Genomic DNA, 17,365 nt, shown 5'->3' on the forward strand with positions numbered 1-17,365 from the left:
CTTGGAAATATTTAAATTAACATATTTTTGGTTTTAAGGAAAATACTCACTTATTACTCCATTCATATATATATATATTACAAATAGCAAAACTATCTAATATGAAAATGAAACTTCCTAAAATTATTTTAAATTCAATTTAAAATCATTTAAGGTATAAAAGTAAATATCATAAATATGGTGATTCTTAACTAAACCATTAAAAACTAAAAATACACTATTAAATCTAAATTAAAAAACAATCATAAAAAATAAAGAAAGAATAAATTAAAATAAACTATTAACCATTTTAAAAAAAAAACAACAATAACAACAAATCAAACTACTATAAATATTTTATTATTTTATTAATTTAATGTGAAACCAATTAACACATTATAAATACTATTTTAACCCTCATCTAAAAGGTAGATAAAAACTCCCAACACTTTTATAGATAGAATATATAACTCATTATACTATTCAATTATCACAAATTAACACATTATAAATATTTAACCCTCATCTAAAGGGTAGATAAAAACTACCATTACCTAGATAAAAACTACCATTGCCTCTATATATATATATATACAAAAGGAGTTGTCATATTACAGAGATGGAAGATGAATATTAATTTTTTTTTAAATGCTCCTTTATATACTTCACATTAAATCAATTCCAAAATTTTGTAATATCTTTCCTATTTTTTAATTCATATAAAAAAAAACATTAAAACAAATTAATTAAATCAAATAAATTAAAATTAATTTCATTGCAAAATCATCATCGCTATCATGAATAGGCAATCATGAATAGGCAAGGTAGATAATTTCTTAGATCGCAACTTTTTAACTTTCATTTACATGGGGCGGAAAGAGTGGGGAGGGGTTCTATATAACCTTATTGGAAAAACGGTATTAAGATATTCATGGGGATTAGGGCACATGAGCAATAACTAGGCAAAGATGCATGTCTTATTGCAAGGCCTAGACCTAAGGCAATGCATGTGACAAACATTTATATTCTAAGGGATTGTTAATAATAATTCAACGTTTACCTAAAGGAACTTGGTCAAAGGATAAACACCTCAAGCTCTTGTTGTAGCAAATATCAAGGTTACTGGAGGATATCCTACAAAAAATATTTCTTCCACGTCCTAAAAATTGGAACATTGAAGCTAATCATCAAGCTAATAAATCATGCATATTCATGGCTGGCCAATTAAAAGTCAATGGAGAAAAAGGGTGGTGAAACTTGCCTTAACCCCTCATTCCGTCCTTATAAAGTAAATTTCCATGGGGTTGGCTCCATATCAATCTCATTTGCCCTTGTGGGCCAAAGTATACATTATGAATCACTCAATAAATCTTGGAAGAGGTTGACTGTCATCGTGAAAACCTCAGTAAATTCGACACATGCAGGGCTCACCAAGTTGATCTCCTCACATGATCATGGTACAATGTTGGCAACAACATGATCTTAGGGGAGGACTTCCATCTCAGTTCATAATTGATACAAGGGATATGGCAATTATGATATGTTGTGGTGAGATTATCATAGAAGAATGTGGAAGGATTGCCCAAAACTATAATTCAATGAAGCTACAACAATAAAGAGCATGAAGAGTTTCCAGCTTTCCCAGCTTGGAACTTCTAGACTAAAAAAAGCCGAGGTCCAAGGCAATTTGTGTGGCCATGCAATTGCCTTGTAGGTATTTCTCTGGCTCTCACAGGATGCTTCTCAAGGCCAGGCATTCATATTGCGTAGCAAACTCCTACCCTAAGAAATACCAGTTAGCTAATTGTGTCTAGTGATATCAATCTCTAGCTAACTCAAATTATTGGAAAAAGCAACCGCTCCTCACACTCATGGTTGAATAAGAAGATTGTATTTTGATGCAATTGGGTGTCTTGTCTGCAAGTTCCATGTCCTACCTGATTAGCAAGCAAATTTCTCAATAGGTAAAGAACTCTCCCTGCTTGGTAATGTCCTTTGTACATGGCTCTTTCAATCTTGGTGAACGTGTCAGACATATATAAATTTCGCAACTAGTATCTCTTCTTGGAGTCTCAAGGGATTACTATGTTGTGTGAATTCTAATTTTGGAAAATTTAGTAATGGATCCCTCCCTCAATTTGCACCAAAGTCATGACTCCCTGAGAGAGCATCGACCAATCCACAAGGTATTTCAAGACTCAATAACCTATCTAAGGTTGGTGACAATTCACTCCCGCGCGTGAAGCAACAACCATCTCAATCCAAGAGGCTAAAAAACTTGGCATAAAACAAGAAAGACTTTCTACATGGCAAAGGTGGAATCAACGGAGGATTCAAGGGATTCCTAGGCCATTCATTCTCAACTAATCCATAATGTGGGTGAATAAGAGAAAAGAACCTGGAGATAGTAGTTGGACAACTTGTAACAATTGCAAATAGTTTATGGAAGCTTTACAACTTGATATTCTAGAGGCAAACATGAAATAGCAATACCAAATGAGAACCACTATCAACCTTATGGAGAAGATACAAGATTTGAAGGGCAAATTGGTCCATCAATCAAATGAGATGGATTCCCCACACTGGCAAATTAAAGGCCTTCAAGAGCAAATCAATTTTGGAGCAATAAGAACTCAGATTCCACGCTTCTAGCAAGCACATTGGAAGCTTCCTCCCTAACCTCAACTAGAAGATCCTACCATATACTAATGTATTCTCAACACAAATTTGTCTTTTACTTTGATGCTTGTGTAAGATACAAGTGCTTCTAGCGAGCACACTGGAAGCTTCCTCCCTAACCTCAACCAAAATCCGAAAGAGAAAACTCCTACCACATATTAATGTATTCTTAGTGAAAAAATTTTATTTTGCTTGGATGCTTTTGTAAGATGTACTTTTGTCATCATATAGTCATGTTAGACTTCCTAGGTAGACTTTTTGATGATACTAGTAATATCACACCCCCACCTCCCCAACCGAAGGATGAGCTACACACATGTAACTCATTTTTAGGGTATGAGTTACGACCAGGTGCAAATTTAATATAAAATTTAAAAGAAAACAAACAATCAAAAACTTTCATCTACAAGTTTGAGCTGTGAAAGTTTGAGTTGTGGAAACTTCCTCCCTAACCTCAACTAGACTCTGGAAGAGGAAACACCTACCATATACTAATGTATTCTCAACGTAAATTTTGTATTTTGCTTGGATGATTTTGTAAGATTCAAGCGCTTCTAGTAGGCCCACCGGCTAGAAGCCCACTGGAAGCTTCCTCCCTAACCTCAACCAAACTCCGAAAGAGGAAACTCCTACAAATACTAATTTAATCTTAGTGTAAATTTTGTCTTTTGCTTGGATGCTTTTGTAAGATGTACTCTTGTCGTCATATAGTCATATTAGACTTCCTAGGTAGACTTTTTTGTGATACCAGTAATATCACACCCCCACCCCCCAACCAACAGATGAGCTACACACATGTAACTCATTTCATGGGTATGAGCTGCAACGAGTGCAAATATAAAATCTAAAAAAACAAAAATTTAACTCTCATCTACAAATTTGAGTTGTGAAAGTTTGCATTGTAAAATCTGTTCAAGTCTAGAATGAAATGGTGCACATATGTAAAACTATGAAATTTGAGCCGTAAAACTTGTAATTTCATTTATATATTCAAATAGCATTCTAATTAATAAAAATCCATAATTTCCCCAAAAGAAAATATAAATCATCAATATTTTCTACAATGAAAAATAGCACTTAAATGTTAAAGAAAAACACCATCTTCCATATTAAGAAAAAGAATAGTTGATCATAAATATTATTTAAAAAATGTCATCATCAATATTATTTTAGAAAATAACATTTAGGACTATAATATTGTAGTTTATATTCTCATGATTTAAAACATTTTTCATATTTACGAGAGTTGAATAAATTGCACTAAAAATTGTTTCCAATTTATTGTATGTGTTTTTAAATATATAAAATGTTAGGATTATTTTAGAACTTAATGTTAATTAGAATAAAAAATTGTGTGGAAATATGTTCAATATTTTCCAAAACAACTTCCAATAGCTTAGAAACGCCAAGCTTGCAAATAGTTGTCAGAATCTTCTGACAACGGTCTTTGTTTTATTTATTTATGAAGCCCTGCATAGACCTGACCATCAACGGTCAGTATTTATGCCTCCAAACGCTTGCAGAAAAAATCAGATGGCCAGAATGTTTGATTCGGAATCATAAAAATGAGGCCGTAAATGACAACTATTCCTTTCCAACAAAATAGTGGAGCATACACGTACTCAAAAAGCTTGAAAAGCACACTGAGTACTTCATATCTGTCAGAATTAGTAAGCACACATGTAATTTCCCCTAGACTCTTAATTTCATTCTCAATAGTGAAAAGTATGCCAGTAAGCGGTATCCGAAAACCATAATTAGCATAACAGTTGCTTCCTCGATACCACCATCTAAAGGAATGCCCCGCAGAGATGGGAACGTTGCTATACTTTTGCATCCGCTGGGACTTGAGCAATCATAGACTTGATCAGCATCATACTGAATTTTTAGTAGGATCCTATACGTATAGTAATTGAAGGACAGATACCTGATCCATTTGATGAACGGATGAACTCTCTGTAGGAATAAAAATATCAGATAGAAATCACATTCTGCCGCAAAACTGGTGCCACTTCATATGAAAATTGGAAAAAAAAAATATTTCAAGGAAAATATTTGAATCTAAAGTATTCATAATGGCATGGCAAAGGGGCACTCACACAGCTTCTATTTTTGGTCTTATACACATGGGATAAGGGGTGTTCAAACAGTTTCTATTTTTGTTCTTCAGCATATTGGAGAGGGTCCAGGGAGTATTGAAACAATTTTTATGTTTGTTCTGTTCTTAGGAATATGGGATAAGGGGTATTTATCAGAAGTAGAAGTATTGAATATGGGATAAGGTGTACTTATCACAAGTTGAAGTATTAATGACCAAGTCAGGATTAACTCAATATTTCCCTATCATCACCATTCCAAAATTAGAAATTTGACTCAAACAGTTTATATTTTTGTTCTTAATCATATGGAGATAAGAGATTCTTACAGATAGAAGTATTAATGACCAAGTCAAGATTAACCCAATAATTGTTATGCTAATCACTCCAAATTTTAAAATTTGTAATCGATGCTAACCAATATTGAGCTATGCTCACCATTCCAAATTTCAAAATTTGAATCAAACAGTTTCTATTTTTGTTCTTAAGCATAAGCATATGGGGATAAGAGATTCTTATCAGAAATAGAAGTATTGATAACCAAGTCAACATCAACCCAATATGCTAATCACTTCAAAATTCAAAATCTGTAATCCATAATTTTTTTTATTGAAATCCAACAAAATTATAACTTCAACATAAATCATAAACAGAATTCAGTCAGTGGAAAAACTCAAACTCTGCCTTTGGGGGGTGGTTTTGGCCTTATGTGAGTAGACCCAGAAACTTATGATCTCAAAGGAAAAAGAACAAATCATTCCAAACTTTCTCTGTAATCACAACCTAGCTGACCAAATATGAGGTGGTTAGAATGCGCCTAGTAAAAGACCACTCAAAAGCAAAATCTTCGAATAACTTTATATATAATGATTAACCAAATTTCAACATAAATCATAAAAAATGACAAGTTTTGACTGACCTTTATACATACCACTCACAAGACAGGAGTTTTATTCCTGGATGTGAAGACAACAATACCTGGACCATGCTTTTTTATACTAACAAACATTACCAAAAAACCACAGTTGACAAATGGATTTACCTGCACAAAGAAACCACCAGCAAGCATAAATGCCATCATGGTAACAGAAGCCAGAGTTGTTGCCTTCTTGAGATCCATAAAGGCAGCACCGATGGCCAGTCCAAGACCCTGAATCAACACATTATATAAGTTAAAATAACATAGAAAACCCTATGGGGTGTTCAAAGTAGCTTAGTTATTGACTCCCAGTAAATTATTATAGCAGTTCTACGAATAAGAACAACACAGTAATAAATAGGCTTCATTGCCTGGAAACACACACCTGAGAAGCAACAATGCTGAGGAATGTCGTAAGCATGGTGAGAAAAAAGGCTGCAACAGTCATGCGAAGGTGCGCCATAAAGTAAACAATAATCAAAAATCCAATGGGGAGGAAGAGATCTAGGGGCAGATCACTTAAGATGCGAGCCATGAAATAAGCACTCAATCTGTACATGTCAACAGCTCGCTCCTTAGACAGCATTGCTCGTTCTTGAGGGAAAGTAAAAATTGCTGTAAAGACCGGGAAGAATCCCCAAAAAACAGCAATAAAAAATACCAACCCTATCTGCATTCAATCAATCACCAAATAACACCCAAATACAATTATAATTGGGGCTTTGTTACCAATCTCCCTAACAAGTATAATTTAGGAATGTATATTATTTAATAATTATTAGTATATATATTGATAGAAACCATTTACCAAATTAATCAAACTAACCTGATCTTGAAGTCCTTTGGCAGTATCTATCCTTGATTGCCACCAGAGCAAACCGAGAATAAGAGCTGTTAAGATGACCTGTGCAATTCTCAAAAAACTCAAGTATTCGTGGCGCCTTTCCTTCAGACCACGGACAAACAAAATCGAGAACTGATCCCACCATGTTACACCCCATTCACGTTTTGCAGATACTGATGATTTCAAATCCTCGGTTACTTCATTCAGTGCCATCAGTTTTGCCTTTTCTATAGGTGCAACGTTGGTCTCATATGCTTCTATCAGATACTACTTTCAGTTGCGAAAGCAATTATAAAAAAAAAAAAAATTAGTGTTAATGCAATCATACTTACGAAATTTATAACACAGGGATTTTTTCAAGTGCAAGAGTTTCCAGCAGCTTGAACATACCTCAAGCACATCCTGAGAAGATAGACTCCCTGGAAACTGATCACCGTGACTATCCCCGCCTTCTGCATGAGATGTATTCACCAATTCTGCAGGAACTGAGATATCATGAATGTTGCCATTCGCCAGATCAAGCAAGAAGTCAGCTGGATTCATGGCTAGAAAGGGGGAGAAACCAACGGATGCAAAATGCTCCATAGCATCTGATGCTTTTCCGAAGTAGACAGAATGCCCTTCTCCCAGAAGTATCAGCTTATCAAATTTATGGAACAGCCTACTCGAAGGCTGATGAATTGTGCTCACAACTGTTCGGCCCGCCTGCAACAAGCTTGCAAGTTTTCAGATTCGCTCCACTGATCATCTGAGGACAAAAGAAGATATATCTACCAAACCTAACTATTTGCAAGGGGTTTCCATCTGTCATAAATCTTATTATTACCCGGCTATATCATGCAACATCTGAACAATTCGTAGTGCTGTGGTGGAATCCAGACCAGAAGTAGGTTCATCTAGAAATAATAGAGAAGGATCAATCAGAATTTCACATCCAACACAAACTCTCTTTCTTTCACCTCCAGAAATGCCCCTAACAAAGCTTCCTCCTATTATCGTATCCTGGCATCTGCGTACCAAACATTTACTCAATTCTCCTCTCCAACCAGAAAAATGTTCATTTTAATTTCACTCTCCTCATGCAACATACATTATATATATATATATACCCTCACAGCTATATATATATCTATACATATATATATACCCTCACAGCTATATATATATATCTATATATATATATATACCCTCACAGCTATATATATATATATAGATATATATAGCTGTGTGTGAGAGAGTTTCTTACTCCCAAAAGAGTTAGGAGCAATGAGAAGAAGTCCAGATGGAATTTTTTATGGGTCGCATCAAAATTCCCAATCCAGGAATAATCATATGTTGGATGACTTTGCTACTATAAAAACGTTAATGATATAGGTTTCACCTTTCAAGGCCTAGTTCATGAATCACTTCCTGAGCTCGTTGTTCCCTCTGATGCTTTGATAATGTCCTGGGAAGTCTCAAAAGAGCAGTGTATGTCAGAGTCTCCCGAACTGTGAGATGAGGGAACAAAACATCGTCCTGCGTGACAAATCCAATCCTGTAGACATAACACATGCTCAAGGTAAGCATTAACAGAGACCTTTAGCTAAGGAAGAGTTGGGAGAAGTCAAACCGGACCCAATGACATAAATATTCAATAGCTCAATAGCTAATAGGGTGGATAAGGAGATTTATATTTATCAAAACAGTCATTATTATGATGAAACCATTATGATTGTTACAAGTTAAATCTATGAAAAGATTACTGCATAGGGCAAGAAACCAAATCTAACATGGATAATGCAGGGGCAATTCATTTACCTTATATCAGAACACCAATCTATGAGACTATATATAAATGTTATTATGAGAAAACCAATCTGATTGTCAGAAGTTAAATCTATGCAAAGCTAACTATGTTTGAGCAAAAACCCATTCTAATGTTGAACATACAGGAGCCATTCATCTAGTTTCTATGGAAGCAGCAATCCATGAAACACTCAATATATCAATCTTCTTATAAAGAAACCACCATGATTGTTAGGAGTTAATTCTATGCAAGGTCAACTGCACATGGTAAAACTCCATTCTACATCGTGGTAGTATCCAAGATGCAGAAGCCATCTTATATAGCTTCTGGACATCCCATCTAGAAGCATAACCCAATTTGAGACTCGTCTCATGCATTTTATGAGTAAAAAGGAGGGTGAAATAACCTGCGTTTCAAGGCCTTTGAGTAAGGCTGGTCATTGTAGGTGATGCTACCGGAGACATTCTGTTGGATTCTTCCAGCTAACAGATTAATAAGCGTAGTTTTTCCACTCCCTGAAGGACCCATCATAGCCAGCATTTCTCCAGGGGCTATGCAACCACTGACACCATGTAGGATATCTTTTTCAAAGAATATCGGTTCAGTCCAGGAGCTCCTCAATATGCTAGTGGGTTTGCCTTGCAAAATTACTTTGTATTGGACTTCGAGGAACTGCTCCATGCAGGAAAATTAGAATCATCTCTCTTGAAACTATACAATGGATAAAATATAGAATCAGCCATACTGCTAGAACAGAGAAAATTAACAATTTTTTTCTAATTATTTCAGGAATCCCTACCTTCAAACAAATTGGCAAAGGAGGATCTCTGTGTGGTAATTCAGTTTCTAGATTTATTTCAATGTCCTTGGAGTCAGTTTCTTTCTTCTTTAGGGCCATGCTTGCATGCAACCTTGCTTCTTGCACTGCATAGTGGTACATAACAACTATCAGAAATCGGCTGCAAGGAGAAGATATAGTCACTTGTGGAAAAGTTGTTAAGCAAGAAATTAAATTACATATTTTTTAGAATTTACAAGTAACTTACAGTCATTGATGAGTCCCAAGTCTCCAGCTGGAGCCACAACCGGTCCTGCTATTGAAAATGAAAGGCCATGACTAGTAGCACTTGAAGCTCTGCTCAAAGCCACTTCTTCAATAAAAGCATTTGTCAGTTCATCTTCTATCCGCAGTTGACCACTTTTCCACTTGGGTATGTGTCCACTGACTCTGGGCGATTGCATCTTCCGAGCTAAGGGAGGCTTTCTTGCACCTGGAGTAGTGGCAATGGTAGTATTGTCAATGTTGTCTGAGGTAGTTCTACCTAGGCTGGCTAGACTGGATTTTCTCGTTGTCAAAACCTCTTTAGTGGTTTGATCCACCAACAGCTCCGAGGTAGATCTTGCAATCGCTTTTCTTTTGGCTGGAGCTAGTACTTCCTTGGCAACTTCTTCCATTTGGTCTGAAATTGTTCTTACGATGCTGCTAGACTTCCCTTTCGGTGTTTCTTCCATTTTTCAAAGCCTGAATGTTTATTGCAGGCTTACACTATATAAGCAAAAATCCTTCCATTAACTTCAACCTTACTAACCAAAAATTCACTTCTCATAGTGAGAATTCTAAAATGTGAAAATCCATCTCAAAGAAGAGTATAAGTAGCTTTATCAGAGTAATCAAGGTAGAGACTATAATCAACTGCCACTTTTCCACTTGGGATAGCCTCTCCAATGAGAGAAGTTCGTATCTATAATAATTTCATTATCTGGTTGAGATCAAAATTATCTCTCCACCTTATTTAAAGGAAAATTTGTAATATTTGTATTTTTGACCAAGTAAAAAATAAGAGCCATTTTTTCTTAAAGTATGCACACAAACCATATGATCACGTCTCATTCTCAAAACATTTGTAATACTATTGATACTTGTACTGTGTTGAACCAATTTGACAGTTTGATAATCAAACTTTTCTTATTTCCAAGCTATTTGATTTTAAAAGTAAATACTCTAAATACTCTGAAGAAAAATCTGTAATATTTATAATTTTAAGGAAGTAAAAAATGAAAAACATTTTCTCTTAAATGTGCATGCAACGTATATAAATAAGATAACATCTCATTCTCCAAACATTTTCGATACAATCTAAATCTATATCTATAATGTATTAACAGTCGAACCATCATATCTCATTCTTCAAACATTTGTAATGTGTTAACTCCTGAAAACAAATGTGAAATTGACCATCTTGTTTCTCTTATTTACAAGTTAATTGATTTTCAAAGCAACGGGATCAAAGGGGGAAAAAATTATAAGTCCGACAAAATAGAAGATTTAAAAACAAAAGACAAAAATTAAATATTGAGTGTGCTCACGACATATTAGTTATTTTATTAACAGGTCTCGTTTTTAAAGCAAGCATTTGCAATACCTCTGATGTTTATAAGGTGTTAATCTATGGAACCAAAATGAATTTGGGAACCGTACTGTCAAGATATTGATTTTAGAAACAAGATAATAAAATTTTGTTTGTTAAAATAAGATTAACCAATATTGGCCTCAATGAATTGTAATGGTGTAGTCGTGCTCATCGGCATCACAACTATGGAACTGTTTTATCGGATGAAAACCCTTCAACTTGAACGCTACACTTGAAATTTTGGCTAATGCAGCTCTGATTTCTCCGAATGCGATTGACCAAAATTCGAGATGCACAATTGCAAGTTGCTTAGCATTCACAACAATAGGCTTCCTCACCTCCGCCCTTGAAGCAGAATTTTCACACTATATAACAATGATTAATATTTTCACACTCTTTAAGAATGATTAATATTAAACATAGTTTCCACCCTTCATAAGAATAATTAGTATGACTGAAAGAGATAAGCGCTTAGTGCGTGGAGTATACACACATTTGTCTTCTGGGTTTTTGCCTTTCATTCCCAGGCTTTTGCATCTTATTTCCACTGCGTAGGTTTTTATTGTTCCAGATTCCTGCAGCCTACCAGCATACACCAATCACGTTTAACGTGGTTGTAAACTTGTAGCTCACCCAAGAGTATATGCCCATGTGCATTGCTTTCTCAATGGATAATATTCTCTGAGAGAACTTTATTGTTATGATCGTGTGTTAACCATCTAAATCGCCTACGGACTATCTAATGGTAGCAGATTCTCATTCTGATACTCATCCTTCTCCTTTCCAATTGTCTAGAGCTCCTGTTCGGAAGCAACCCTGCATGCCGTTGTACTGTATATTTGTCACATGCCTCCTAAAACTGCAGCCCCATTGTCATTGACTGTTTTTCCATCTTATCCCTGGCATAACATTAACGTGATATTCAATGGACATGATAAAAAGACATTAAGCCAAAAACTAATCATTAGCTCATTGTTAATAATTGGCTCAAGGCATGGTGCTCACTATTTGCTGGATTGGCTTAAGGCGTGTGCTTACTATTTGCTAAATGTTCAATATGGAAGTTCATCAGATTTTGATAACGGAAATTACATTGGTCTGGTGCGGCTATTAACATAGGAGTCCGTAGATATAACTCTCCTTTTAAATGGAAATTGCTGGAGGAATAGAGATCCATCCAATGGCATTGGTTTGGTGCGGCTATTAACCCGGACTGGGTCCTCCAATATCTGAATTTATCCATGACATGCCAAGCACACAGTCAAGGCAACCTACCAATTTACATCTTCCGCTCTACTTTTGTATACAACCACAAGTCTTGTTCGTCCACGATGAAAAAATAATTCATAGGTGGAAAGAATTATTTCATCTATACTGCACCTCTCACTTTATTCATCATTTCACTTTCACTCTGGTCTAATTTCCTTATGGTGCAGAGGGGTTTTCTTTTCAAATAATTGCATCCTGCTTTTGCGTTAAAGTCATTTCTTTAGGAAATTTAGATTTTAACTAAAAAATCGTTAGTTCATATCACAACTCGATTTTTGTTTTTTTAGTAATTCGATGTGGAAGTTCAACCTCCTCAAGTTTGGTCTATCTACATCCCAAGGCTGTCATAGATGACCTACTGACAGCCACTGGGAGGTTAATTACGTTTGTACCTGTCACAGTGTCGTTATTAATGGACCAAACGCTCTGACGGCCACCTGGGGTTCATTACATGTTACCCATCACCATTAGTGTACCAAACAGTTGATAACAGCATGAATGCTACAGGCCTAGGTGCCAGGTAGGTTTGACCCAACTGAACTCTTGGAGGAACCCTTTAATGACTACTGGCAGCTACTGAAAGGTTCATTACGTTTATTACCCATCACAGTGTCATTATCAGCGGATCAAAGTGCACGACAGTTACTCGGGGGTTCATTACATTTTACCCATCACCGTATTATTGGACCAAACAGCCCATAACAGCATGGATGCTACAGGCCTGGGCTACAGGTAAGTTTGAACCAAATGAACTCTTGTAGGAACCCTTTGATGAGCTATTATTGACAGAGTGGAAACTGAAAACCCACTAAGTGGAAATGAAAGGAAAAACACAGAAGAAAGTAGAAATGAAATGAAGAACACAGAAGAAAGAAATGAAATATAAAACCCAAAAGATCAAAGGCAACCCAAAAAGACAAAGTGCTTAGTTTTTAAAATTTTAAAGTTGTAACGGACTTTTTCTTCTCCAATCGAATCGTCACTCCTCGTCAATCTCATCCATTCACATGCAAACATCAGCCAATCTCCCCGAAAAATTGTAATCAAAATGACCACACCTGTTGGCATAAATATTAATTATGCATATATTACCCCATTTTTATATATATAACATTTTTTAGTTAAAAAAAATGATATTTACTTTTCATCAAAATATAGTACTATATATCCAATTTTTCTAAATAAATTAATTAAAAAATAGTAAACATGGCAATATCTTATACAAACCTTTATTTTTCCATTCATGATATTTGATTTTGGATGCCTTTGTATAGCCAAGCTATAGATCTTGGTGCTATAGATCTTGGTTCAATAGCCAAATTTCACAGGGTAAAATTCACCTTCCTTAGCCACTGAAAACTCTGTTTTGCAGATATTCGTAGTCTAAGCTGCATCATTTTGTTTAGCTATAAAATGCCCTTTTCAACAGTTCTTGTGCCTTTAACGCATATGAATCAATCGTCTGCTACAGATTGTCTGCAGCTGCTAAAATTCATAGCTTTGTTCTAATACAACAAAAATTCGTCTGCTGCAGATTGCCTGCAGCTGCTAAAATTCATAGCTTTGTTCTAATACAACAAAAAAAATTCTAAAAAACGATCGATCAAAGCATGGTTCTTTCTCTCACACCATTCAATTATCATGAGTGGAAATCAAAGGTTCAAATCCTTTTGAGGAGCAAAGGTTTATATAGAATCATTATGGGAACCAAAATTAAACCTACTGCTGATGCTGAAAGCCCAAAATGGTTTAAATAAGTGTGATGAAACATATAGATACCATTTCTATATATAACTCCCCCCTTCTCTTCAACATTGAATCTGCAAAACCACCCAATGAAGTTTGGACCACACTAGTAGGAACTTGCAAGAATCATGATGTATTGAGAGGTCATCAGCTAGAGAATGAGTTCATCAGTTTGAGATCCAGCAGCTTTGTCAGTATCCAGGATTTCTTCACCATGTTTAAAAAACTGAGGTTGCAACTCAAGTTGTGTAGAATTGAGAAGGGGGATGAAAGGTTTCCACCTTGCATGCTACTAAGAATGTGGTTGGAACTACTTGGAAAATGTTGACTCTTGACATCTTTGTTGTAGAATTGATGAGAGAACAAGACAAACTTGTTCAAGTGGGCACCTTGACACTGTAAAGGCTCACGCCTTTTCTGCAAATTAGGACTCAAAGGATTCAAATTTTAAAGGCATATAGTAGCATATAGAAATAAGAGAACAAAGAAAAGAAGGAAAAAGAGCAGAAATCTAAATCAGCACGAGACCTCCCATTCAAAGGATGAAAAGCCCAAGTTTGAGAAGGTCAAGTGTGCCTAATACAATACACTTGAGAATGATGGGCATAGGTGCATGAAGAAGCAAATTGCACGTCTTACTCATCTTCTTGAGAAGAATAATATCAAGATGCCTGATTATGTGAATCGAAGTTCATCAGTTTAGCTGTACTCTAAGACACAAGAAAACAATGGAGGGAAATAACAGCACCATGCAATTGTAGAAATGGCATCTCCAGATTCTCCACCATCTTGTGTGTTTTGGTTTTCTTTATTAGTAAATTGGAAGATCCAAAGCACAAATAATAAAATTTGCCCAAATTAATTGCAAAATTGGCATATTACAACAGCACTATGCAACAAGGAACCAGAAAATCACAAAATGTTATACCTTTATTGATGATAGCAATGTTCACTTGCCTCTTCAAGGAGGCAACCTCCAATGAGGAGACATCTGATTACAATATACCTTACAAAACATCTCATTACGTTGCTTTTGCTTTTTTATATAGTTCTATCTACCTCCTAAGAACATTCTAGAGAAGGAAATTTCTAGTAGGCAAAACTTTCTAGTAAGCCTTCTTACAATTATTTATTTAATACTATTACATGGGCCGCCTTATTTATTATAGATGGATTCCATACATAGCAACCAATCTATCTACTTAGGGGGCTAGAGTGAGACCTTAACATGCCCTCCCCTTTAATAGTCAAAATTATACTCAAGGATGAAGGCGAGGGAATTACCAAAGGATCTTTATTGATTCCCACATGTACCCTTCCACTGTATCAAAACTCTCCTGAATAGTGTGTTGGTGGAGGCGATGCTCTCTTTTGTCGAAGAAAACCTCTAGCTACAACCAAATGGAACCTTCATCATCCAATTCTAGAAGGCAATTTTAAATATGACAACTAGATCTAACCACTTTCTTTAAGCAAGAGACATGAAAGATGGGATGAATTTGAGAGTAGCTCAAAAGTTCCAATTTGTAAGCCACTAGCTCATTATGTTTGATGACCTTATAGGGGCCATACGACTTAGTAGCAAGCTTCTGGTGGGAGTAGTTGTCTCTTAGGGAGGCCTTTTTATGATGCTACAAATGAAGGAACCCTTGATCCCCTTCATCTAAATGGAAATTAAAGAAATGTTGAATAGCTTGTTGTTTCATCATATTCTTAGCCATGACCATATTAGACTAGAGAGTGTGGATAATGTCAACTCAAGCTATGAGGGTTTTGTCAACCTCCTACACCTTAGAGGCTTTGGATAAGAAGGATAGTACTGATAAGGGCTATTGGCCATAGACAACCTCAAAGGGAGTCATTAGAGTGGCACCATGATAAGTTGCATTGTACCACCACTTTTCTAGAGGTAGCCATTGAACCCATTATGATTGTCTTTATAAATTAAAGCACCTCAAATATGCTTTCAAGAATTTTTGGACAGCTTCAATATGACCATCGGTCTAGAGGTGATAGGTAGTGCTAAGATTCAATTGAATGTCCTAAAAAAATCTTGCTAGAAAGTGCTAGTGAAAGTGGGGTCACGAGCTGTCACAATAGATTGTGGCATATCGAGTTTAAAGATGTTAGCCATAAATACTTGAGTGACCATGGAGGCTTTAAAGGGGTGTTACTGACAACAAAAATGAGCATATTTAGAAAGGTAAATAGCCACAACCATGATGATGGATTTATTAGCAAACTTCAGTAACCCAATAATGAAGTCCATAGAAATGTCAGTCCACACAACTAGCAAAATGGATAGAAGTTGTAGTTCCCCCCAGGAGATTCCATTTTTCCTCCCTTTTTGTATTGGCAGAAGCCACATTTTACCACGAAGGTGTGATGTCTTTCTTCATTCATTCCCAAAAAGTGAACATTTGATCCTTTCATGTGTTTTATGAAACCTCAAATGACCTGTTGTAAGAGAGGCATGGACTTCAAATAACATTGTGGATTAGAGGATGATTATTTGTTGAAATAAAAGTGTCCTTTATAGCAAAGCTCATAATTTTACCAAGTGTGTCCTTGATATGTATGGTGTTCCATTTAAAGTTGTTGTATCAAGTGAACAATCTCGAGATCTTTTAACCTAGTCTAGTACTATGAAGGAGAGTGTAAAGAGGGACCCATTTGCCTCATACTTTAGAGAGAGCATCTATTACCACATTGTAGTCATATACCAACATTTTGGGGACCCTTTTTTGTTGCTCTAGGGAAAAAATCCTTTGCTCCATGAAGTATTTTAGGCTACAATGATCTATTTTAATTTGGAAACTTTGTCCAAGTAGGTATGGACACCACATATCCATAGCACATAGTATAGCTATCATTTCTTTTTCATACATTGATTTTCCCAAGTGCCTCTCACAAAATTGTTTGCTAGTAAAGACCAATGGGCATTCATATTGCAAGAGTAATACTTTGATGCCTTTACCCAAGGTGTCACATTCCAAGACAAAGGTCTTAGTGAGGTCTATCAAAGCAAGTACTAGGGTTGTACACACAACATTCTTCAAATCCTAGAAGGCATGTTCAGTGATGTTATTCCAACTGAAAGCATTTTTTTAAGCAAGGTTGTGAGGGGAGTTGCAATCTTACCATAGTTCTTTATGAACTTTTTCTAGTAACCAAGGAAATCAAGAAAACCTCTTAAACTTTTAAGAGTTTTGGGATGGGGCCAATCCTTCATTGCTTCAATTTTCTTTAAATCCACATGTACACCATCATGACTAACAATATGGCCCAAATATTCCACTTTAGAGACACCAAAGGCATTTCTACGTCTTGAGAAAGAGTTGATGATTAACAAGAAATTGTAAGACCCGATCCATGGGTGACATGGGTGTGCAAGCTTTACTGTAGATCAACATGTCATAAAAAAAAAAAAAGACAAGGACAAAATGATGTAGAAAGGGTTGAAATATTTTCTTCATGAGACTTTGGAAGGTGGAAGGGTGCATTGCAAAATCCATAGGACATCACCAAAACTCATAATGGCCTTCATTAATCTTGAAAAGTGCTTTGGGATACATGCCTCCTTATGCGAATTTGATGATAGCATGACTGGAAGATCAAGTTCAGTGAATAATT

At 35.8% G+C, this 17,365-nt stretch overlaps 1 protein-coding gene across 1 annotated transcript in view; it reads right to left on the reverse strand.

Moving 5' to 3' along the window:
- Positions 1-4,175: 4,175 nt before the first annotated feature.
- The window catches only part of LOC149255873 (ABC transporter G family member 22-like), a 31,413-nt gene continuing 18,223 nt past the window's right edge, over positions 4,176-17,365 (reverse strand). Inside the window, exons 2-11 of the mRNA XM_089460584.1 lie at positions 9,353-9,852; positions 9,106-9,230; positions 8,713-8,978; positions 7,899-8,054; positions 7,344-7,526; positions 6,908-7,232; positions 6,500-6,784; positions 6,059-6,343; positions 5,797-5,904; positions 4,176-4,614 (exon numbers count right to left, since the gene is read on the reverse strand). Coding sequence (XP_089316710.1) covers positions 4,351-4,614; positions 5,797-5,904; positions 6,059-6,343; positions 6,500-6,784; positions 6,908-7,232; positions 7,344-7,526; positions 7,899-8,054; positions 8,713-8,978; positions 9,106-9,230; positions 9,353-9,818 — 2,463 coding nt within the window. The 5' untranslated portion in view covers positions 9,819-9,852 and the 3' untranslated portion in view covers positions 4,176-4,350. The remainder of the gene's footprint in view (positions 4,615-5,796; positions 5,905-6,058; positions 6,344-6,499; positions 6,785-6,907; positions 7,233-7,343; positions 7,527-7,898; positions 8,055-8,712; positions 8,979-9,105; positions 9,231-9,352; positions 9,853-17,365) is intronic.

The sequence above is a fragment of the Pinus tabuliformis genome, chromosome 7 (assembly GCF_031772625.1).
Source record: "Pinus tabuliformis cultivar Carrire ecotype Pingquan chromosome 7, CPIR1, whole genome shotgun sequence".
In the NCBI taxonomy this organism is placed as follows: domain Eukaryota; kingdom Viridiplantae; phylum Streptophyta; class Pinopsida; order Pinales; family Pinaceae; genus Pinus; species Pinus tabuliformis.